General features: G+C 39.9%; 1 protein-coding gene across 1 annotated transcript in view; it reads left to right on the forward strand.

Moving 5' to 3' along the window:
• Positions 1 to 24,061, forward strand: part of ARHGEF26 (Rho guanine nucleotide exchange factor 26) — a gene marked incomplete in the record, with an annotated part of 134,204 nt that overhangs the window by 80,134 nt on the left and 30,009 nt on the right. Inside the window, 4 exon segments of the mRNA XM_014588297.2 lie at positions 1,228 to 1,357; positions 2,920 to 2,994; positions 13,822 to 13,911; positions 19,471 to 19,625. Of these exon segments, the coding sequence (XP_014443783.1) occupies positions 1,228 to 1,357; positions 2,920 to 2,994; positions 13,822 to 13,911; positions 19,471 to 19,625 (450 nt within the window).

Below are 24,061 nucleotides of genomic sequence, written 5' to 3' on the forward strand. Positions count from 1 at the left end.
TGCTCCCACCGTTTGGCGTGGCAGTACAGTACCCTGTACTCCCCACACCCTTAGCGGAAGCCATGGGACCAACTTCATAGGGTGAAGTGACATGAGAGAGTAGGAGACGGGATGAGAGCATAGGGTGGATTCCATTTGACATATGTCTTTGCCAGGTACTAAGTCTACAGTACTTGCAAGTTAGGGGCTCTCTTGAGCTCTGTTTTCTTATCAGAATCCCCACCTAACTTTCCTTAAAAGTTATATGGGTGGTTCCACATGATATAATACAACGGAACTTCAAGAAGACCACGAAGAAATGGAATTAAAGTATGAGTTTATTTTGGCCCAAAATCTTTGAAATCTATGCATAATTTTTCCTAATATGCATTTTCTATGAACTTTTAAAGATCCTTCATATCAGGTTGGAATATCTTGCCCAACTCCATAAGATACTGTGGCAGCATTATCACCACCTTATGTCAGTGGGAGAGGAGGGAAAATATTCTTGGTGATGTAGTGAGAAAGTTTTCTGTCTTTTTTCAGAAGTCCAGCCTGTGGCATGGTGGTTAAGGCCACTGGATCCCACATGGCCAACTGCACAATTCAAGTTCAGAAGTAACATGCCAGATGTATGTGTGTGCATGCCTAAAATCCCAAAAAAGGATGGAAAAATGGAGAAGGGGTTGCTTTCTTGCTTTTCTTCTTTCTCTCTCTCTTCAGCGAATAAACACACCCTCTGGCCAAAATTAAAAATAAATAAATAAATATACCCAAAAGCCTTTTTTTAATAAGTTCAATCTAACTGTTTTTTTTTTTCTTATCTCTTTGTTTAAGCTATAGCAGTGGCTTAAAAATATTATTTATTATCTTAATGAAGTGCATTTTTAGATGACAAGATACAAGGTCTAATCTGTATACTAATTTATAATCGATGTGTTTACCATTATGATCGCCTCTTCATTTATTTACTTTGACTTCTGTAAATGTCTGTATTTTATACATTTTTATTTTACTGCTAGTGTTATGTGAAACTCACATCTTATATTCACCTTTGACTATAAAAAGCAGACAAGCCATCTGTAATTACCCATGCAACTGTGCATATGTTGTTTTCATGTGTTTAAAAATATTTGGTAATATATGGATTTATCACAGTATTTTGTAATATACTTTTACTTCTACTTTTACTTGAACTAGAGAAGGAAAATGTTTGAATTTCTCTTTGCTTTATTTGTTTTGCTGCAGAGCCACTAACCCATCCTTTAAGGAGGTATTATCAAGGATCGAGTCCCATGAAGACTGTAGAAACCTACCCATGATCTCTTTTCTCATTCTGCCCATGCAGAGGGTGACCCGCCTTCCCCTGCTGATGGATGTAAGAGTGGCTGCTATAAATCTGATTAAGATCATTTTAGTTAAATGAATGCGTATCCTTGTATAAAATCCCCCGAGTAAATGAGGTGATGCCCTTTGGTCAGAAAGTCTCACCCATGTCTGATATCTCTGGAATTAGTTTCATTTAGGTTGGTGTGGCCATTCTGAAGAAACTAGATTACATCACCCAATTAGTCAACATTTTTGAAATGAGAAGAATTTTGGCTTCATTAAGTCAGGAGGCCTGGACTCCATTTCTGGCTGAGCTGCTAGGTGTGTGGCCTTGGGAAAGTCCCTTGATCTCTTTGGGCTTATGAGCACTGTGGTTCCTTTCCTCTGTAATGTTCCACGATGCTCCATTTCACATGGGAATGAGACTCTCTGGGCATTAGAAGGTATAAACTCGCCCCTGTTATGCTTTGTACAATGCTGGAGAGGAAAGCCAGTTGTCCTTCTGGTGTTAGGCAACAGTCATGAAGAAAGCTAATGTTTGATTTTGAATGATGGCGATACGAGGTGGGAGAAGTGCGTAGAGACTGCATGGTATGCAGTGCAGCTGGAAAGAAGGTCGGCCGTCAGGGGGCCTGTGCCTGACTACACTGGGACTGCAGAGGCTAATAAAGGAGGGATAGCCATGAGAAGAAAACAGTGTGGCCCAACACAGAACCAAATGGCAACTTCTCATCAAATCAGAATATTTTTAAACATTATTTATTTATTTCATTTCTTTATTACTATTATTATTATTAATTTGCTATTGGGCATTTGCTGTCACCAGAGAGAGGTGAGAGAGAGAGACCACTAGGTCTGACACTTGAACTATGGTCAGCTATGTGGAAGTTCAGCACCTTAACCACCATGTAAAATAGTCATAATTCTGCTTTAAAACTAGATCACAATGATGATTTTATTATTTTTTTGATAGGTTTTTCACTATAGGGCATGTGCGCTTGCCAGACAGACAGAGAGAGACAGAGAGACCGAAAGTGAGAAATCACCCCCCCGGGGGGGATGGCCACGCCGTAATCCCTTCTCCTCCATTCTCCTCTTGGGATCTTGGGCACGCATGCACATGCACCCGGCATGGGGTTAAAGCCACCAGGTCTGGGACGCGAACGGCAGTTGACTACCTGGGAGTCCAGCGACATAGCCATTACACTAACTGCTGGTTCCCGATGATTTTATTTTTAAGAGGGATTTGCCATTTAACCCTTGCAACAATCTTGTGTTGTTACCAGCATTATTCTGACTTTACATATGAGGAAACTGAGCCTTATAAAGACAGAGTTTGGTGACTTGCCCAAGGTCAGATAACTAGTAAGGGCAGATCTGAAAAGAATCTGTTCTCTTATTTAACCATACCCTACACGTACTTGAATCCTCTGTGTTTAAAGATTATTTCCTACTTTTAAAATTAGATTTGATTATCATCTTTGTGCTCATCCATAATACTTTGTGTAGCCTTGCTAAATTTGCTATGAGTGAGAGAATATGGCTGGACATGGATTTTATCTTACTTAATGAAATAAATCAGTTGATATATTCACTTTTACTTCATTACAGACAATCTGTCAAAAAACACCTAAGGAGTCTCCTAAGTATGAAGTCTGCAAAAGGGCCTTAAAGGAAGTAAGCAAGGTAACTATTAAATAACCTATCGGATTGTAAACCATTTGGAAGAGAGTGTATCTTGGTTTGATGCTGAAAATTGGTAGATTCTCACAGCCATGTGCACAGTACTCTTTAGATAATTGAAAAAAAAGTTTACTGGACTCAAATGAAATTGAAGTATTTACTATTCAGACAGCTTGACTTTACAGGCCTCATAGATATCTTATTTTCTTTTAGTGTCTGAAAAGCTGTTTATTCTTTCTTTCACTCAACACGTGTTTATTGAATATCAACTCCTATGCACGGTGCCAGCCCCTGAAAATACAGTGATGACTAAGACAGATGTGGCTACCATGCTTATGGAATGTGCAGTGTGAAGAAGGAAGCAGACATTACACAGAATTATAATAAAGAATGATGAGTGACATGTCAGGGAAGTACAGAGTGATGTTAAGCTGAGACCTAAAGCTGTGATCCAGGGACTGCAGAAAGAGCATCTGGAGGTTGCATAGAGACTCAGAGGCAAAAGTATTGGGGAATTTGAAGCAGAATGTCCTCCATATGATTAGAATTTGGTCTAAGAGAGAGAGTACTGGGGAGCCAGTTGCATGAAGCTTTGTTCCACATTCTACAGAACTGGGGAGCTACCCTAAGATGATGTAGTAAGTTCACGTACTACAAAGATGACAATGGGATGGGGCCAATTATGGGACTAGTTATAGCTGATTAGGCAGAGATGACAGTGACTTTACCCCCGTGTGACAGTAGGATAGAAAGAGTAGGCTTGGAGGTGTATTTGGTGAGCACATTTGGGGACAGATGTCAGGAAGTATGGTCACTGGCTTGGGAACTGGGTGGATGCTCTTGTTTATCTTTACAACAGGAACAGAGGGGGACACTGATGAGTTCCACTTTGGGGCATGGTATAACTGAGATTTCTGGAGAAAATCCAAATTCAATAAACAAGTAAAGAGCTCTGAATTAGAGCCATGCAGTTGAGAACTGGAAAAAAAATCAGTATATGGACAGTATTTGAAGATGGGAGAATGGAAGAGATTACCTAGGGAAAGTGTGTAGAATGAGGAGAGCAATGGGTCAGAGATAAACCATGAGGAACACCAACATTCACATCTTATTTAGGGAAAAGGAACCACCAGAAGAAACTTTAAAAACAAAACAAAATAAAACACACCAGAGAAGAAGGAAAACCATAATGACCTGGCAAATGACAGTTTGGTCAATCCTATCGAATGATCCCGAAAGAGAAAGTGAGATAATGATTGAAGCATTCATTGGGTATCTTCAGGTAGGTTGTGTTCTTGGGCGGGTGTGGAAGCCAGATTGGAGCATGGCGAGGAACGGGTGTGAGGTGTGAATACGCATCCAGCCAGCAAGGACAGCCAGCTGTGTTGAGAATCGGATGGAGGGCCAGCTCAGTGGTGTGATGGTCACACGCTGTTCAAGTGATACTGGATCTGTGGAGAAGATTGCTGCTTCAGTTCCCTGGTTTCCTAAGTCAAAATACATTCTAGGCGAGAGTTCCCTTGATCTTGGCTGCCAACAGGGCTTGGGGAGGAAGTTGCAGTGTTGTGAGACCCTGTGAGGGTGCTGTCTCTCTTGTCTCTTACTCTCATAAAAGAAATAGATAAAAACTTAAAAAAAAAAAAGTGAATCAGGCTGGGAGTGGAAGGAGAAAGAAGTAAAGCTGAAAGGGAAGTAAGGGAGGATGGCTGGATCTTTGTTTATTTGTTTAAAGATTAGAAAAATGTGGGTATGTTTACATACTGATAGGCCTACCTAGCAGAGAGAAGCAGTAGCAGGTACTTGAGTCACTGAGAATACCATATGAGCTAAACACAGAGGCGCAGAGATAAAGATAGCACTGAAAGCTTCCCGAACATTCGCAGCTGCATACCTCCTTCAGGAGTTGGATACGTCTTTCTGCCACTTTTCTGTGAAGTATGGTTTACTTCTCCCCATCTTGTCCATAATAGTGAGAAAATCATGGGTTATATTGTTTACTTTTTCTAACATACATTTTTATGTTAAAAATAAGTGTATCTGCACACCACGTAAAGTCACCTCTTGCCCCCTCTTTGCGCTGCATACCCTCTTTAAGAAACACGAAATGAAGCAGTCTGATTAATTTGAAGTTACATAAGGTCCTACCATCAATGGGTCTCTTGGGCTCCTAAATCCTGCTGCCTCCCTAGAGGAGAAGTGGAGTGGGGAGGATCTTTAGGAGAAATAACTAGAAAGTTGAAGCTTTGAACATAAAACTTTGACAAATTTTGCTTGATTGTTACCAGAAATTGAAAAAGAAGAATGCACACAAAAGAAAAATAGAAGAAGATAGTAGTCATGGATTGTTGAATTGATTGAGGAATTTTATTTATTTGCTTTTCTCAATATTTCACATCTCAGTTACACTAGACTGCTAAATTCCTTCGGGCATCTCTAGTTCATTTGATTTGATACTGATACTTCTAGGAAAAGCTGGCAAAAATATAATGGACCAGTGAATTGCCTTACCTTGGTACTTTAAGTATATAAAAGTATATGAAAAGATGCTGTCCCAGAGGCTTGTTTTCTCTGTCGGTTAGTATTTCTTTCTCTCTCTTGAGCCTGAGTCATGAATATTAGAATTATTCTTCCAGTCTCATTGTGCTACATGAGAACAAAAATCATTAATAGGACAAGCTTGAGAATTCATCATTTTTATTTGTGCAGGTTACTGATGGGGTTTCCTACATTCTGATAAAACAATATTGGTATTTTAGCATAAAGAATGTGTATATAGAACATTTAGGGTTCAACATTAAAATGTCGAATTTCACTTGTTTGCTTTGTCTAAGATAAAAGGAAATGAGGTTCTCAATATTTTATTATAGAGAGTTAAATTTGGTAGGTTGAAGTCCATGTTTTTAGAATCAGATTCTACCCAAATGTTTTGATAAGTCTCTCTGGATAGTTATTCCTTCCTGGGGAAAAGTGAATGGTAATTAATTAAAATGTTACTGCAGTTTATTTGCATCATGCGAATTGTCCTTCAGTGGATAGCTGAAATGACTGTGATTTTGACAACTTACAGAACGAGGGGCATTGGAAAGGCGTACTAACTTAACCAGACAACTCAAAAATAAGCAACATGCCTCTATTAAATGAAGAATGTGTTTACTTCTTGATTTTCTGTTAACATGCTGTGGTGAAGCTGTGGGGGAAGAAGATTTCCAGGAAATCTGATGGTTCAGCTTGTGAGGTGTGCTGTCTAAGGACTGGTGGTCAAGAAACGGCTTCTTTTGCCAAATGAATTTTGCCTACTATTTTCTTCTATTTAGTTTCTCTTTATATTTTTTATATATATTTTTTTTTATGTTTTGCCATAGGGCATGTGCACTGGTGGGAGAAAGAGACAGTGATTAGAAAAGTGAGAAATCACCCCCCCCCGGGGGGGGCGTGGCTATACTGCAAGCCTTTCTCTTCCATTCTCCTCCTAGGACTTGGCCTGCATGCACACAGCATGATTTTCAAGCTTGCAGGTCCAAGGCTTGAACCATGGTCAACCATGTGGGAGTACAGCACACCTTAATCACTATATTGGGCCCTATTTATTTTCTCATGGAAAGAAAATATCTGCTTTAACTCTCACCTCACCAAAATTCTACTTATGTTCGGACATAGTATTACATTGTAAGCTTTCCTGCCAGAAGCAAATCACCCAAGGCCTCTTTAATCTTTTCCTGTAACTTACTTCTTCAGCCATTTACAAAGAGGTAGAAGATCTCTAAGCTATGTTGTTTAGTGAAGAAAATTAAGAGATAAAACACTACAAATAGTATAATGACAGCTAGATAATAAAGTATGTTTCTATGCCTATGTATGTTATTGGTCCATAGAAGTGGATTATATACACATCAAACTTTCAAACATGGCTAGCTATGGTAAAGGGAAAGATGTAGAAGCAAGGAAATAATAGGACTTTTATTTTTCACTCCGAGTACTGCTCTGTAAGAATGTGTTTGAGATTTACATAAGAGGTTTTTGCTATAGGATGCGTGTGCTCTCCAAAAAGACAGAGAGAGACAGAAAGCGAGAAATCACCTCCCAGGGGAGATGGCCACACTGCAGTCTCTTCTCCTCGATTCTCCTCTCAGGATCTTGGGCATGCACACACACGTGCCTGGCATGAGTTTAAGCCAGCAGGTCAGGGACTCGAACCGCAGTTGACTACACGGGAGTCCAGTAACATAGCTATTATGCTAACTGCTGGTCCCTAGTTATGTAAATCTTCATCCACTATTCTAAAGTAATAATATACATTATTATTATTATGCATAGAGTAACAATTATACATTACAGAAAATTTGGAAAATTAAAGTTAAGAGACAGAAAATAAAAATGCATCAATAATTTTATCAAAGATGACTATTGTCATTCTATTATGTATCCTAGTTGTGTTTCTATGGCAGTGTTAATGTATGGCTGCAAACATGTGCTTAAAAATGGGTTCATGGAGCCAGCAGATGGTGTAGTGGTGAAGGGTGCTGGACTTCCATATGGTTGACCACGGTTCTAGTCTTGGACCTGGCAGCTTGCTTTCTCGCTCACTCTTTCTCCCTCACTCTGTCCCTCTCTGGTCAAATGAAATAAATAAATAAATAAATAAATAAATAAATAAATAAAGCAAGCTCAAGAAAATAATTCTTTTAAAAAAATGGGTTCCTAAGGTACCTACATCATCCACTGTTCTGAGTGCTGCATTGAATGTTGTCTTACACAAATTATCGTGCTCATCTGATTATTTCTAAAGATTGTTTTGCCATAGGGCATGTGCACTGGTGGGAGAAAGAGACAGTGATTAGAAAAGTGAGAAATCACCCCCCCCCGGGGGGGGCGTGGCTATACTGCAAGCCTTTCTCTTCCATTCTCCTCCTAGGACTTGGCCTGCATGCACACAGCATGATTTTCAAGCTTGCAGGTCCAAGGCTTGAACCATGGTCAACCATGTGGGAGTACAGCACACCTTAATCACTATATTGGGCCCTATTTATTTTCTCATGGAAAGAAAATATCTGCTTTAACTCTCACCTCACCAAAATTCTACTTATGTTCGGACATAGTATTACATTGTAAGCTTTCCTGCCAGAAGCAAATCACCCAAGGCCTCTTTAATCTTTTCCTGTAACTTACTTCTTCAGCCATTTACAAAGAGGTAGAAGATCTCTAAGCTATGTTGTTTAGTGAAGAAAATTAAGAGATAAAACACTACAAATAGTATAATGACAGCTAGATAATAAAGTATGTTTCTATGCCTATGTATGTTATTGGTCCATAGAAGTGGATTATATACACATCAAACTTTCAAACATGGCTAGCTATGGTAAAGGGAAAGATGTAGAAGCAAGGAAATAATAGGACTTTTATTTTTCACTCCGAGTACTGCTCTGTAAGAATGTGTTTGAGATTTACATAAGAGGTTTTTGCTATAGGATGCGTGTGCTCTCCAAAAAGACAGAGAGAGACAGAAAGCGAGAAATCACCTCCCAGGGGAGATGGCCACACTGCAGTCTCTTCTCCTCGATTCTCCTCTCAGGATCTTGGGCATGCACACACACGTGCCTGGCATGAGTTTAAGCCAGCAGGTCAGGGACTCGAACCGCAGTTGACTACACGGGAGTCCAGTAACATAGCTATTATGCTAACTGCTGGTCCCTAGTTATGTAAATCTTCATCCACTATTCTAAAGTAATAATATACATTATTATTATTATGCATAGAGTAACAATTATACATTACAGAAAATTTGGAAAATTAAAGTTAAGAGACAGAAAATAAAAATGCATCAATAATTTTATCAAAGGTGACTATTGTCATTCTATTATGTATCCTAGTTGTGTTTCTATGGCAGTGTTAATGTATGGCTGCAAACATGTGCTTAAAAATGGGTTCATGGAGCCAGCAGATGGTGTAGTGGTGAAGGGTGCTGGACTTCCATATGGTTGACCACGGTTCTAGTCTTGGACCTGGCAGCTTGCTTTCTCGCTCACTCTTTCTCCCTCACTCTGTCCCTCTCTGGTCAAATGAAATAAATAAATAAATAAATAAATAAATAAATAAATAAAGCAAGCTCAAGAAAATAATTCTTTTAAAAAAATGGGTTCCTAAGGTACCTACATCATCCACTGTTCTGAGTGCTGCATTGAATGTTGTCTTACACAACTCATCGTGCTCATCTGATTATTTCTAAAGATAAATTTCTAGAAAGTTAGTTTATGGGAAGAAAAATATAAAAATGTTTGCAAGGCCTCTAATATTTAAAGTCAAAGTGCCTTTAAGAAGGCTCTTTCCATGTCTGTGACAAGAGTAGTATTTGAAAGTGCCTCTTCTTGCACACTTCCCAGTTCAGATATTCTGTTATTCTCTTGAATTGGATACATTGAAATTATTTTTGTTTTAATTTATGTGAATTAACTAGTGGCATTGCTTGCCACACACACTGTCTGGCTTATAAACAAAAAAAAAAAAAAAGAAAAAGTAAAAGAAAAGAAGAAGAATCAATTCCTTTATAGTTATCACGTTTTAAAATGAAAGAGAGAAATGGCATTAGCTCTGAATTATTATCCCTCAATGGGATGTGGTCACCTTGCAGTCCCTTCTCCTGCATTTCTCCCTCTTGTCAGATTTTTTTAAAGAATTTCTTAAAATTTAATTGTATTAATTTTTTTTTTTTCAATTTGCTATAGGACACATGTGTTCACCAGAAAGGAAGAGTAAGAAAGCAAGCCACCAGGTTCTGGACTTGAACCGCAGATGGCTACGTGGGCAACCAGAACCTTAATTACTATGCCACCTGCTGGCCCTCATCAGGATTTTGAATGCACATGTACACACACACACACACACACACACACACACACGCTGTGGCTGGTGGGTTTTCCAAACTGCCAGGGCCAGAATTCAAACCGAGGTCAGCTATGTAGGATGTGGCTCTGTAACTGCTAGGCTGCAGAACAGCCCTCTTTTCTTTTTCTTTTCTTTCTTTGAATGATTTACAAACGGAAAGTGGTTTGTTTATACAGAAACATTTGCAGAGTATCACATTGTATTTAGATGCTGGGCTGGGGCTTGGCTTAGAAACAGGGAAATTTCACAGTCTTTGCTCTCCAGTCTTTAGGGAGAGTAATGGCCAAGTTAAGAACTGAAAGACAAGTAAGAGGTATTAATTGAGTTAAGAAGGAGTCACTTGGAGATAGCATAGCTAAGGGTGTTCAGACGAAGGTTTGCAGGAGGAAAGCATCAAGGCAGGATGCAGCGTGTGCTTTGGCTGGACATCTGGTAGGACTGGAGCTAAGATGAGGTAGTGAGGTTAAAGATCAAGTAAGTAGGTGTCAGATCCTGAGGGCTTTGCTAAGACACAATTTTGAAAGCTATAAGTACCTCACGATTTTCAGCTGAGTTTCATGATCAAATTTGAACTTAGGAAGATTGACATCATTGTTTTGGAGGATATGTAAGGGAAGGACAGAGGTGATGGAGAGAATTAGGCAGCCAGTAATCCATGCAGGGGAAGAGTCTGAGCCTCAGTTCAGGGAGTGGAGCGAAGGAGAGAAGTGGATAGCAATATTAAGGAGACTGGTGACTTTGAATTTGGAGAGCAAAGCAGGGGAAGAGATCTGAGTGGTATTATTTTATCTTGGGGAGGAAGATGATGCTGGTGTTAGCCACTGAGCTAGCAAATGTGGGGTCAGGGTCAAGAGGACGTTGAAGATGATGCTCATATTTGGTCAGGCTGAGTCCGAGATGGCTGTAGGTTATCCAAAAAGAGATGATATCTGGGTAGTTGGATCTAGAGCCAAGGAGACAGACCAAGTCTAGGAACATAGATCTGGGTGCTGTGAACATACTCTGCAAGAGATGTCATAAAAATGACCTGAGTGGGACCAACAGATGGAGTAATGGTTGTATTGCTGGACTCCCACATGGTCAACTGTGGTTTGAGTACTGGATCAGGTGGCTTAAAACTCATGCAGGGCACATGTGTGTGTGCCCAAAATCCCAAGAGGAGAATGGAGGAGAAGGGATTGCAGCATGGCCACCCTTTTGGGGGTGATTTCTCTCTATCACCTGAGCAAAGCCTATCTGTTACAGTGTTTAGATTTCACCCTGACATGCCTCATTCGTTCGAGTTATTTCAGCTTCAGGTTGGCCCTGACTCCACCAGGATATTTTTGGATCTTGGCTTTGACCTGGTAGTAGCCATCAGTCTCAGCATCAGTGAGCCCGTCACTCCATTCAAAGCTAAATATATATGGTAATTAAAGATAGATAGACCCTCCAAATGCACAAATCAAGTGAGTAATCATTGAAGGAGCCATCAATAGAAAATTGAATATATTGTGGCAAGTCCATACAGTGATTATAGCATAAACAACTGGATTGCATAGAGCCTGATGGTTGCTTGTCTTTGCCCTTAGAATACAATCCATACACTCTAAGACCTTGCAGGATCTGATCCTGGCCTATCTCTGTCTTCAGCCCATGACGCCTTCCTTCATGTCAGGATCTTCTTTCACTTGCTCAACACACACATGTGCTTTCTCTCCTGGGCCTCTGCTTAGGGTGTTTCCTCTGCATGGACCACCTGATTATTCAATACCAATTCTTTCTTCATCAGCTTTCGCCTCAAATGACCTCTCAATAGAGGTTCCCTGTGGTACCAGCAGAAGGTGTAATGCTAATGTTGCTGGACTCCCAGCAGAGTCAACCATAGTTGAGTCCCAGACCTGGCAGCTTAAAACTCATGCCAGGCATGTGTGTGTGTGCCCAAAATACCAAGAGGAGAATGAAGGAGAAGGGATTACAGTGTGGCCATCCCCCATCTGTGGGTGATTTCTCACTTTCTGTCTTTCTGTCTCTCTCTGTCTCTCTGGTGAGCACAAGCGTGCTATAGCAAAAATCTTTCTCTAAACGAAGAGAGTGAGAGAGAGGTTTCCCACTTCTCTGTTCTTTTCCTTTCAATCTCAGTCTTAGGTTTTTATGTATATCTTTTCTGCCTCTCCATGAGGTTAAGGATTGTGTATCTTACTAAATATCATTATAACCTTAGCACCTGAAATATAATAGGCACTAAATAACTATTTTTCCAGTTAATAATATATTTGTAAAGAGAAATATTTATCTTAGTTCAGGCTGCTTTAACAGAATACCATAGGCTGATGGCTTAAATAATAGACAATTATTTCTCATGGTTTTGGTGGCTGGAATGTCAAGATCAAGGTATGTGCAGATCTGGTATCTGCTAAGGATCAATTTTCTGCCTTTTTGTCCTGTCTTCACATGGTGGAGAGAAAAGCATAGAGAGGAGACAAGCTATCCTGTCTCTTTTTTACAAGGGTATTAATCTTAATCAAGTGGGCTCTCCCTAAAGATCTCTTTAATTTCCCAAATCCCCCACCTCCTACTATCCTATTGTCTGTTAGGATTTTAACATATGAATTGGGGGGTGAACATGAACGTTCAATCTGTAGCAATTGATAAGTGCAAAAAAAGTCATAGATATGTATATAATGATCCACTTACAAAAATAAAAGGGAAATTTGTGTCTATATATCTGTGTATGTATATGTTTATATAAGCATAGGAGGAAAAGAGAAACTATTCTGCAGACTAGGGTTAGGTCAGATCTTTTATGGACTATTTTATTTATTTTGTAGTATCATCATTATTTTATTAGTTTCTTAATAATCATGGGCACGTGTCACTTACCTAACAAAGCAGTAATATTGGGAATAATTTAATTCTAGCCTTTTCAAAAACGTTTTTCCAGCCTTTATTTTTAATAATCACATTTGTCTTCATGGTCAATGACCATTACACTGACTTTTTTTTCTTTTAAGAATTTCTAGTAAATAGGCAATTGTAGATGCAAAATTTGTTTTGATTTAGACCTGTGAACTAAATATGTATTAAATACTCATGAAAGGACTGTGAGTATATATGCTTTGGAGATAATTCAGTGGTTCTAATTAAACTGAATTTCCCTTAGTCTGGCCATCCTTGAAGACCTCCCTCTTTTTTTTTTTTCGTTTTTTTTTGGGGGGGGGGGGGAGGGGTTTTTGCTATAGGGAGCGTGCGCTCACCAGGCAGAGGGGGACAGAGAGACAGACAGCGAGAAATCTCCCCCTGGGGGGATGGCCACGCTGCAATCCCTTCTCCTCCATTCTCCTCTTGGGATCTTGGGCACACACGCACATGTGTCCAGCGTGAGTTTCAAGCCACCGGGTCCGGGACATGAACCACGGCTGACTACATGGGAGTCCAGCGACATAGCCATTACACTAACTGCTGGTCCCAAGACTTCCCTCTTTCAGCATCCCATTTACTGATCATGTTCTTTGCACATAGCGTGCCTCAGTGTACCCTCCAAAGGCAAATATGGGTCGTCTGCTGTGATTCAGAAGGACAGAGAGAGATGCAACTTGCTCTGAGGTTGGGTGGGGCTCCCATCAATAAAGACAAAGGGGATAGCAGACAGGACAGGATGGACAGAGACCTGGAGTGTGCAGTGAGCGTGGAGAGTGTGTGGAGGGCACAGTGCAGTAAGAGGGCACATGGAGGGTGTGTGTCCCTGAAAGCTTTGAGGACTTTTCATTCCCTTACTGTCCTCCCATCTTAACCACATCCCTTCTAACTGGGTAAAACGTCTTTACTGTGTAAAACTGTGAGTTCTGTTACTGTCAGAAACAAGTCTCTGGGGCTTCCCAGACTCTTAATTATTTCCTTCGAGAGATCTGTATTGAAAAGCAGGTTTCTTTTCTTCACCTCGTAACCCTTCTTATTATTCTGTGTTCTCAGTTGGTTCGGCTGTGCAATGAAGGAGCCAGGAAGATGGAAAGGACCGAGATGATGTACACGATTAATTCCCAGCTGGAATTTAAAATTAAGGTATGCTCACACCTGTGTGGCTTACTGCTCTTGCTTGAATCTTATCTAAATGGAGATAGTTGAGGGCAACAAAGTGGATAGGAATTTGCTCTTCAAACAAGGGCCATAAATTGCTAAGCGAGACTGGCAGAGGGAGCCACAGATGCTTCAGGCAGTTCTGTTCTTGTTTGTATCAGACAAAGTGACCTTTCTCCAGACCACGAAGTTAGGTATTATTTTAGAAGACATTCCTCTCACCCCCAGGAAAACACCAAACTTGGACGAAAGGGTCATTAAAATAATAGAATTTTAGACTCTTTCTTGAGTATTCTGGAAATGCTCAATAACATAATGCTAGTTCATGAACTGGACCAGAATGTTCTCCTAAATCAAATAAAGACACTCCTTTTCCTGTTTGCAAACAAGATCATCAATGGGCAGTTCTTTTCAAATCTGGGAGCTTTTTGGCCACCATTTTTCTTTGAATGTGTGCTGCCTGTTACTGCTTGTCTGATGCTATTCATGAGCAGATGACAGTGAACAAAGAAGAAAAATGACAGTCAGTGGCAAATCTAGGTCATGGCTGTTCCTTCGTCGGCTCTCAGATGAGCTCTTTACAGATGGCGAGTGACTGTGATCCTATTTCATTTTATAACATATAAATTTTATTAAGCAATTTAAAATGACTGGTCATGTTTTCTTCCCTAGCAAAGTGTTTCTAATTCATGCAGTGGAATTACGGTGATCAGTATTTCATGGTACTCTGCAGAGAGCAGATTTTCTGCCATTTCATATCGTTTGAGATGACTGATTTAGTGCAACTATATGCCTTTCTTTTTCAGAAGTGAGAAAAAGGAAGCCCAGATAATAATTAATTGTCCACAGAATCTCTTGGCAAGTAATAAAATTAGAACTAGCATCCAGGTATCAGACTTGCAAGTCAGTGTAATCTCTTCCATTGCAACACCCTGACGGTAATGGTTCAGATGGAGAAACACGGTCCATGAAACAGATGGGTGCTTCAACAACACACACCCCACACATGCATTTCAAGTAGTATAATGTTGTTATATGCAAATTTACAGCAGTTGTAGAATTCATCTTTTTCCTAACTCTCAGAAAGAATCTTGTCATTTTAATTTGTTTCTTAATATTTTAGAAAATATATCTGACAGCAGCTTCTTTTTTTTTTCTTGTTTTGGTTACCGCCATAGGATGTATATACTTGCCTGGCATGGGGGAAAAAGAGAGAGAGAGAGAGAAAGAGAAAGTGAGAAATCACTCCCCAGAGGGGATGGTCACACCACAGTCCCTTCTCCTCTATCCTCCTCTCAGGATTTCAGGATTTGAGGCATGCACTCTCATACACTCAGTGTGATTTTTAAGCTGCCAGGCCTGGGACTTTAACCATGTTGCCAGCCATGTGGGATCCAGCCATCTTAACCTCCATGAAGTCTACTTGGCCCCCTGACAACAGTTTATAAATCTCCTCCTTTTTAAAAATAAAAATAACCCCAATCATTTTCTTTATAAAAAACGGTAAATCCCTAACCATGTTTCTTTTTTTCCCTGCACTGAAAATCAATTGTTTTCTCTAAGAACCTCTGTCTTTCTAGAACACAAAATTAATTTGTAATTGAAAAACGCTTATCCCTTAAAAGTAAGTAATTAACATCAATTGTTAATGGATGAGTTTCTGTTGTTTTCTTTTAATTTAATGATTAAAGTATTTGCGAGCCTGAAGGAAAATATTGTTAAGTATAGATTTATAATAGAGTACCTAATTCAGACCATTTAGAAATACTAATGAGTATTAATTAGAAATACAAAATCTTAGGACCTTATAACACTTTATGGGTACTAGTAGGTATTTTATTCAGTTTATTTATTTAAACGTTTTAGAGTTTTTTGCTTTAGGGCATGTACACTCACCTGAGGGGGAGACACACACAGAGACAGAGGGAAAATGAGAAATCACCCCACAGGGAGAATGGCCACACTGCAATCCCTTTTCTTTTATCCTCCTCTCAGGATTTGGAGCAGACACTCACATGCATCTGGTGTGAGTTTCAAGCCACCAGATCCTGGACTTGAACCCTGGTCAGCCCATGTGGGAGTCTAGCACCTTAACCACTATGCCTTCTACTGGCCTCGGTTTCTTTTTAACTTAGAAAACAGAGGCTCAAAGACATTATATGATTTATTCAAATGCATGCATTCTTTCAACAAATTTACTGGAGCATCTTCTTTGTGGAAGGCAATTGGAAAATGAAAGCATGGTACCTGTCCTCAGGAAGCTTCTAGTCTAGCAGAAGGCTGCTGCAGTACAGAGGCTCAAAGTCCACAGCTGTTCGATAGACAGAGAACTGTTAAAAACCCTGGGAATGAAGGGCCAGCAGGTGGCCAGAAGGTTAAGGCAGCTGGATCTCACATAGCTAACTGTGCAGTTTGAGTCCTGAACCTGGCAGTTTGAAACACATGGTGGGTGTGTGTGGTGCATGCCCAAAATCCTGAGAGGAGAATAGACAAGAAGGTATTACAACATGGCCATCCTTCTCAGGGGGTGATTTCTCACTTTCTCTTTCTTTCTTCCTGGTGAGAGCATGCACCCTATAGTAAAAAAATAACAACAAAAACATATAGCAATAGTAGCATTGGAAATGGAAGAGGATGAGGAATAGAGGGTCAGGGAGCTTGGAACAATCAGGCTCATAGTACTTCAAACTAGTGGTATGTTTGAGCTGAATCTTGAAACCCGAGTCTTCCAGGAATAAAGAGCCATAGTTTCAGCTGCTGTTGCTCAGATCAGAAGTACTTCATGTGACTAGGCTCTAGATAGGACCAAGAAGAGGAGGGCACAAGCTGGCCAAGAGTTGGAACTGCGGAAGATCCTTTTGGGGGCTACTGCAAAGTTCTAAGTAGGTAGGGAAGTGACAGCCAGATATCCATCTAAAAGATGACTTCAGGGACCAGAGAAAGACTTTTTCAACTTACTCATTTTAAATCTTCTTCCAAAAGAACTGTCTTAATGAATGGGGTCTTCTAACAATGAGTTTTAAAAGCCCACTTATTATGTCCCATTTTGTTTTCAAAAGAAGCATAAGCTTAATGAAAGCCAGTTTTCCTTTTTCTCTTCTTTCTTTTCTTTTTTTTTGGGGGGGAGAGGTTTTTGCTATAGGGCATGTGTGCTCACCATAAAGACAAAGAGATACAGAGAGACAGAAAGTGAGAAATCATTCCCCAGTGGGGATGACCACACCACAATCCCTTCTCCTCTATTCTCCTCTCAGGATCCTGGACACACACGTACATGTGCCCAGCATGGGTTTAAGCCACCGGGTCTGGGACTTGAACCGTGGTCGACTACACGGGAGTCCAGTAACATAGCCATTACGCCAAATGCTGGTCCTAAAAGCTATAGTTTTAGGTGTTTAGGTGGAAATTAATTTTTGCCTAGTGGAGTAAGAGGAGTCCATAAAAATCAATCTTCTTTAAAAACAAAACAATGAAAAAAGCTTTACCCACTCCTCCCAAACTAAGAATAGTCTTAGGGTGGCATGAACAATGGAATTTGCCCATGATGCTGTCCTTGGTTCACCTTGGAGGGTGACATGCAATAGTAAGATAGCCCGGTGCTCCCGGTAGTTCTGGCCCTTTGGTGGAACCCAGCCTGATACACGAGTCTTGGTGGTGACCTCTTCTGTGTGCTGGTTGGTTCTCCAGCATTATCAAGAAATCTCTGTGTCTACTGACCTTTTAGGTCTCAGCTATCGCTCTTGAATAATTGCCTGGTTCAAGATTTGGTGGGGGGAGTGGAGAGGCTGGAAACTCCATGGACTCCTCTAATAGCAGTTTTGAAAAGTTTGAGTTTAGCTGTAATCTTTCATCTTTCTTTTTGAACTTTCAGGAAAATAATGTGTGACTGATGAGCAACCTTCTTATAAAAGCCCTTTATAAAGTTAAAAAAAAATTGAAATCCTTTCTTAGCCTTCTCATTTCCTCTCTAATAGTCTTGATTTCCTTTAGCTATTTTTAGTCATTATTCCCTGAAAAGGATGACATTTGGTTGCACCACACCACATTTATGTTTTGTGTGTCCATGAACTTCTATTTATTTTATGCATAGAGTTATTTAAGTTAGATGTCTGTTAGCAGGCATTTCTGGTAACTTAAAAAGAGATATAGAACGAGAGGAAGCAAGCTCTTAAGAGTTAGGATTGGGGGCCAATAGATGTCATAGTAGTGGCAAGCTCTTAAGAGTTAGGATTGGGGGCCAACAGATGGCCTAGTGGTGATGTCTCTGGACTCCCACATGGCCAACCACAGTTCAAACCCTGGACTCAGTAGCTTGAAAATCATGTCAGGTGCATGTTCATGCATGCCTCAGATCCCAGGAAGAGAATGGAGGATAAGGAATTGCAGCATGACCATCTCCTCTGGGGAGTGCTTTCTCATTTTCCCTCTCACTGTCTTTGTCTCTCTAGTGAGCGCACATGCCCTATGGCAAAAACCTCTTAAAAAACAACCACAACAAAAAAGAGTTAGGATTTCCTGTGGTTTTGAGAACTTCCATCAGTTTGTATAAAACTGTATAAAGAAAAAACAGTATGCACTTCCTTGGGTATATTCTTTGAGATTGTGATGGAGTATTTAGGAAGAACTTCTTTTTCATAGCCAGAAAGAGGCATGGTGTTTACAGGGGATGAACTTCCATAAGGAAAACTACCATAAACTTAAGAATAGGTGTTCCCTCCACATATGACTAAGTGGATAATCAGTAGACAAAACATAAATTTCTGAGGATTTTTCTTTCTCTTGGACTCCCATAAAGTCGATCACGGTTCGAGTCCCGGACCCGGTGGCTTAAACTCACACCAGGCACATGTGCTTGCATGCCCAAGATCCTGAGAGGCGAATGGAGGACAAGGGATTGTGGCGTGGTCATCCTGCCCGAATAGTGATTTCTCACTTTCTGTCTCTGTCTCTGTCTTTCTGGCAAGCACACATGCCCTATAGCTAAAAAAAAAAAAAAAAAAAACCTCTCAAAAAAAAAAAAAAAAAAAAAAAGAAAAGAAAAGAAAAAAATAAGAAAAAGCCTTTTTAGTTTATAAAGTGAATGGCAGACTTTTATATTTGTCTCTTGTTAATTATAGTTATCTATGTTTTTCTGTATGTTTGGATTCTAATTTGAGATATATAAAATAACTATAGTAGATACGCATAGATTATATTAATAGCTTTTCAATTTTAAGTGACTCTTTACTTTGGTGTTCTTTTTCGGTTGAGAGTTAATAGAAAGGTTGTAATTTTTTATCGACCCATTAACATTTTCTCATTAAGTTTTAGATTTGTATTGGCAAGTAATGGTTTTTATGTTGGAAGATAAATTGTTCTTTTTCATTTTCTCTCTGAGTATTCACTTTATTTCTCCAGTTATATTTCACTATTATCCACCTATAAAATAATGATGTGTACCATAATTTGTCTTGTTTGTTGGAATGTAAGATTTACGACTTACTTTTGATAATCTTAAAAATGATTTTGATTTGGTTTTTGCACTGAGGTTTCCTGTTCTTGTAGCCTTTTCCTTTAGTCTCCTCTTCCCGGTGGTTGGTAAAAAGAGGAGAGTTGACAGCCTATGTAGAAGACACTGTGCTTTTCTCAAAGAGGACATCCAAACAGCAGGTCTACTTCTTTCTGTTTAATGATGTGCTCATTATCACCAAGAAGAAGAGGTAAGCTCTCATCTGGTTTTGCTGGCTAGATATCCCGGATTTAAAGTTCTGTAATGCAGATGCCTGTGAGGGCATCCTTTAAAAGCTTGAGAAGGGGCCAGCCAGTGGCATGCAGGTTAAGGCTGATTCCACATGGCTGGCTGTGGATTAAGTCCCAGAACCAGGTCTTGAAAATCACATTGGGCATACATGCGTGTGTGTGCCCCAGTTCCTGAGAGGTGGATGGAGAAGGGATAATGGCCTGGCCATCTCCAGTAGTGTGTGTGTGTGTGGGGGGGGGTCTCACTTTCTCTCTCCCTCTCTCTCTTCTCTCTGTGGTGAGCACACATGCCCTATGTAAAAAAATAAACAAAGCTTGAGATGTTAATGTATAGTTTCCTCACATTGAATACAGTCTCGTTTCTGCTTCATTTTCTTAACTTATGCAGTTAAGGCTTCAGTCATTTCAGTCATTATTTGCATCATGATTTTGTCCAACATGAGCCACTGTTCTAAGCCTTTGATGCATTTATATCATTTAATCTCATGATATTCCCTAGAGAGGGAAGACGCTTATTACTCCCATTCGGTGTTTTTGAAGCATCTGCTGTGAACCTTTGTTTAACAAGATTAAAGTTAGTCCAGTTGAGAACAGGTGAGGGAGTAAATCTACTGTTCCTCGTAGCTTGATTTCAAACCCACTGCTCTTAATGCTTCTCAGTCTAAAACGTTCGCTGTGACTGAGAAGGTGTTAGCCATACTCCCTTCTGAGGGATTAAAATAAACCAGTTGATTCCCAGGTGTATGTTCTTCTTACTTCAGATTTCTGCTTCTGTATGCTAGCTGTGCAGTCATGGCCAGCTCTAGGGAGATGTCCAGGAAGAATACTGCAGGAGACTTTTTTTTTCTTTTTTGGAGAGGTTTTTGCTATAGGGCACGTGAGCTCGCCAGAGAGACAGAAAGTGAGAAATCACCCCCCAGGGGGTATGACCACGCCACAATCTCTTCTCCATTCTCCTCTCGGGATCTTGGGCACACATGTACACATGCCTGGCATGAGTTTGAGCCACAGGATCCGGGACTCAAACTGTGGTCAACTACATGGGAGTCCAGTGACATAGCCATTACACCATCTGCTGGTTCCGAGGAAACTTTTCTTCACAGTGTTTGTTCTCTCAAGCTGTTCTCACTCGGAAAACACACACACGCACACACACACACACACATACATGCATGCACGCACGTGAGTGCATGCCTTTCCCTAGGAAACAGTCTTTATTAAATGTACCCAATACATATACGACTGTAAAATACTTTCCTGCTGGTCCTACATAAATATTCTACCATATATAGAACATGAACGTAGAGAAAAAACCTAAATCTGTGTGTATTTCCACATATAAAGGAAACAACAGGGGCTGAACTGATGGCATACAATCAGAGTAGAGGTACTTCATGGGGCTACATTTAGGCCAGGTGAAGAGAATCAGAGAAAAAGACCACTATGCAGATATAAAGTAAATGTCTAAATTTATCGTGAAAGATTTCTTTCGATGATATTTCTGACTTGCAGACTGTAGCTTGAGAATTTTAATAAAATTGAAACAGACTAAACTTTTTTTCTCGTTCCTTTTGATGAAACCATAGTATGAGTTATTTCAGCTGCTTGGCTGTCTAGCTGAAATGAAAACTCTGTATGATCTACCCTGAAAAAACCTTACTATGACTATGATAAATACATTAAAATGCTGATATGTTTTTAATACTTAGGAAAATAGTGTTTCTATATCTCCAAGGAGAATGTATTTCTCTTACCTCAGATAGTCTAAATAGTTCTAGTAGCTAAGTAAATTTTATAAATAAAGATTGAGGAGGAGTTATAATTTTTATATTTCGTTGGTTTCTTACAATATAGCATGGTTTCTTGACTTTATTCAATGTGTTTTGTTTTTAAAGGAGAATAATTATGTATGCCTCTTTAAATACCAGAACTCTTGACTTTTAACATGTTCCAGCTGTTGAAATAGTTGTTCTGTCTCAGTGGACCAAAAACTGTAACTAAACTTTTGATTTAAATGACAAAATGGACATTGACAGTACCAAGCCAATTTTAAATATGTAGTTCTGATTATGATGACTTGGGTGACTTGGTGAAAACATTAGGTGTATTTAAACCAGAACAGTGCATCTTTTATTCTTGAACTTGTGCAGAACTACTCAATGAATCTAGGTTTTGGAAAGTTAGAATTAAGATATATGCTGTTCTACTTAGCCACGTTCTTTGCTCTCCACAGGTGGTTTTGCCATTGTATTTCATGTTGTTCAGGTATATTTGAACTTGTATTTTTAATAGAGGAAAGATCTAGATATTCCGTTGCAGTGGAAAGTGTCACCTGAGTACCTAAGGTGGCCTTTGACAAGATGGGCATTTTCTTGCCTTACTAATTAGCTACCATAACCTACTGGGCTCTTAACTTAGGGAATAGCATTGGAGATGGAAGTTGTTTATGACCTGACTGTGTGGTGAGGGTAACAAGCAGACCGTAGAAGCTTGTTAAACAGGTTGGTTAAAAATGTACAGTATGCACTGCAGCCCTATCTACACGATCGCTTCAAGGAGGCAACTGTGAATGCTCTGCATGCCAGAGGCAGCAGCAAAGGAGATACAAGAGCTTTGAGCAAGGCAATAATTTAGGCTTGGCTACAAGATACAGATAAAGAGTACTTACCTGTGCCAGCTCTTTAGGACTGATCCAACCACACACTGCCTGATTGTAATTCCAGGTTTCAGTCAAGGAGCTTAGCTGCTCGACCTCCAGTGGTGTTCAGCTTCAGGGAGGCTTACCAGCTACTGGGAGAGACTGCTTGGGAGGACAGTTACTCTTCCTCCTTCTATCCAGACTGGCAGATGGTTTATGCTGACCACGTTCCGTAGATTGCTGAGGTGTGTGGCCCTCAGTTCTGCAGTGCATGTATTACTGCGCATATTACAGAGCTGGGCTGGGTTAGGGGTCCTGGGGCTGTCTTTGAGCACAGAAAGTTTCATTTTTTTTTAGAATATTTAAAGGAAGTTTCAAGTTTTCATTATGTCTGGACTACTCTGGACTCTAATAGTCCACTCTGCCAAATTTCAGAAAGATACAAGTTTAGAATGAGAAAAGCGAATTCTTTGGTATTTAAAGCATTGATTAGGATATTCAGGTACTGCTCGAATGGACTTCTCAACCTTGACAGTGTTGACATTTTGGGTCTGGTGATTCTCTGTTATTGGAGGGAGGAGGCTGTCCTGTGCAACTTAAGGTATTTTAGCAGTATTTCGGATCTTTACCTGTTGTTTGCTAGTAGCACCTCCCCCGCCAGTTGTGACAACCCAAAATGTCTCCAGAGTGGCTTAATATTGCCAGGGTGCATTGGTGCCTCCTACTGAGAATCACTGTATTAGAGCGATGGCCACCTATAGACCATATTTGCCTCCAGAGTAATAAAGGTATTTGTAAATCTGTCAGACTGGATGCTGCAATACTGGTAATATTGTATTGTAAAAATAAGATTGTCAAATGATGCTCATAGATTAATGAATAATAGCATATAATATACAATTCATGCCTGGTAATAACTTATAATTACCTAATTTCAGACCACTCCCACATGGGACCTTAGGGGTTAAGCACTATCCCTATGCACTTTTGAAATGCAAAAAACAAACCTAGCACCTAAGTAGGCTCAAATTCCCAAAAGATCTATTTTGTAAGGTAGTTAGCTGTCTTATTATTCTTGTTAAGTACCTTATATCTGGCTTAGACCTTCCCTCCAAATTTCTCCTAAAGGTAAAAGCAAAGTATTCCTTCCTATATGTATTAGTTTCCTACAGCTGTTGTATCCAACCCACAGAATGAGTGGCTTGAAACAATAGGACTTTATTGTTTCACAGTTCTGGAGGCAGAAGTCTGACATAGGGGCTGGTGGGGCCATGCTCCCTCTGCAGACTGGAAGAGAGAATCCTTCTTGCCTAAGCTGCAGTCCTTCTTTTGTGGTATTATGTGTTCATTTTTAAAATAAATTTTTTATACTAGAAAAATATATTTAGAATTAGACAGCTGGACTCAGTTTAGATGATACTCGTTTCATTGGCAGTATCCAAGCATCATACACAAGAGCCAGTGAAACACATTAGCTTTCTTCTCTCCAGTCCTGGTCAGGGTGTTGACCATGGCTACATTGGTGTCATAGCCCGTTGGGTGTGGTACACGTTGCCCCAGACAGACACATTGAATACAAATGTGTTGTTGTCTTTTGTCTTCTTCAAGACAGATTTAGTGGTCATGAGAAGCTTGATAATGCTAAAATGGTTAAACTTGTTTCTCTCGAGGGTATTTTCAGGGATATTTGGGCTGTTGTCAGAGCTGTAGTGTCTTAGGCTGCCAGAAGGGGGATGACTTATGGGTCTTCTTTTTATT

Source organism: Tupaia chinensis, unplaced genomic scaffold (assembly GCF_000334495.1).
Source record: "Tupaia chinensis unplaced genomic scaffold, TupChi_1.0 Scaffold000272_1, whole genome shotgun sequence".
NCBI classification, from domain to species: domain Eukaryota; kingdom Metazoa; phylum Chordata; class Mammalia; order Scandentia; family Tupaiidae; genus Tupaia; species Tupaia belangeri.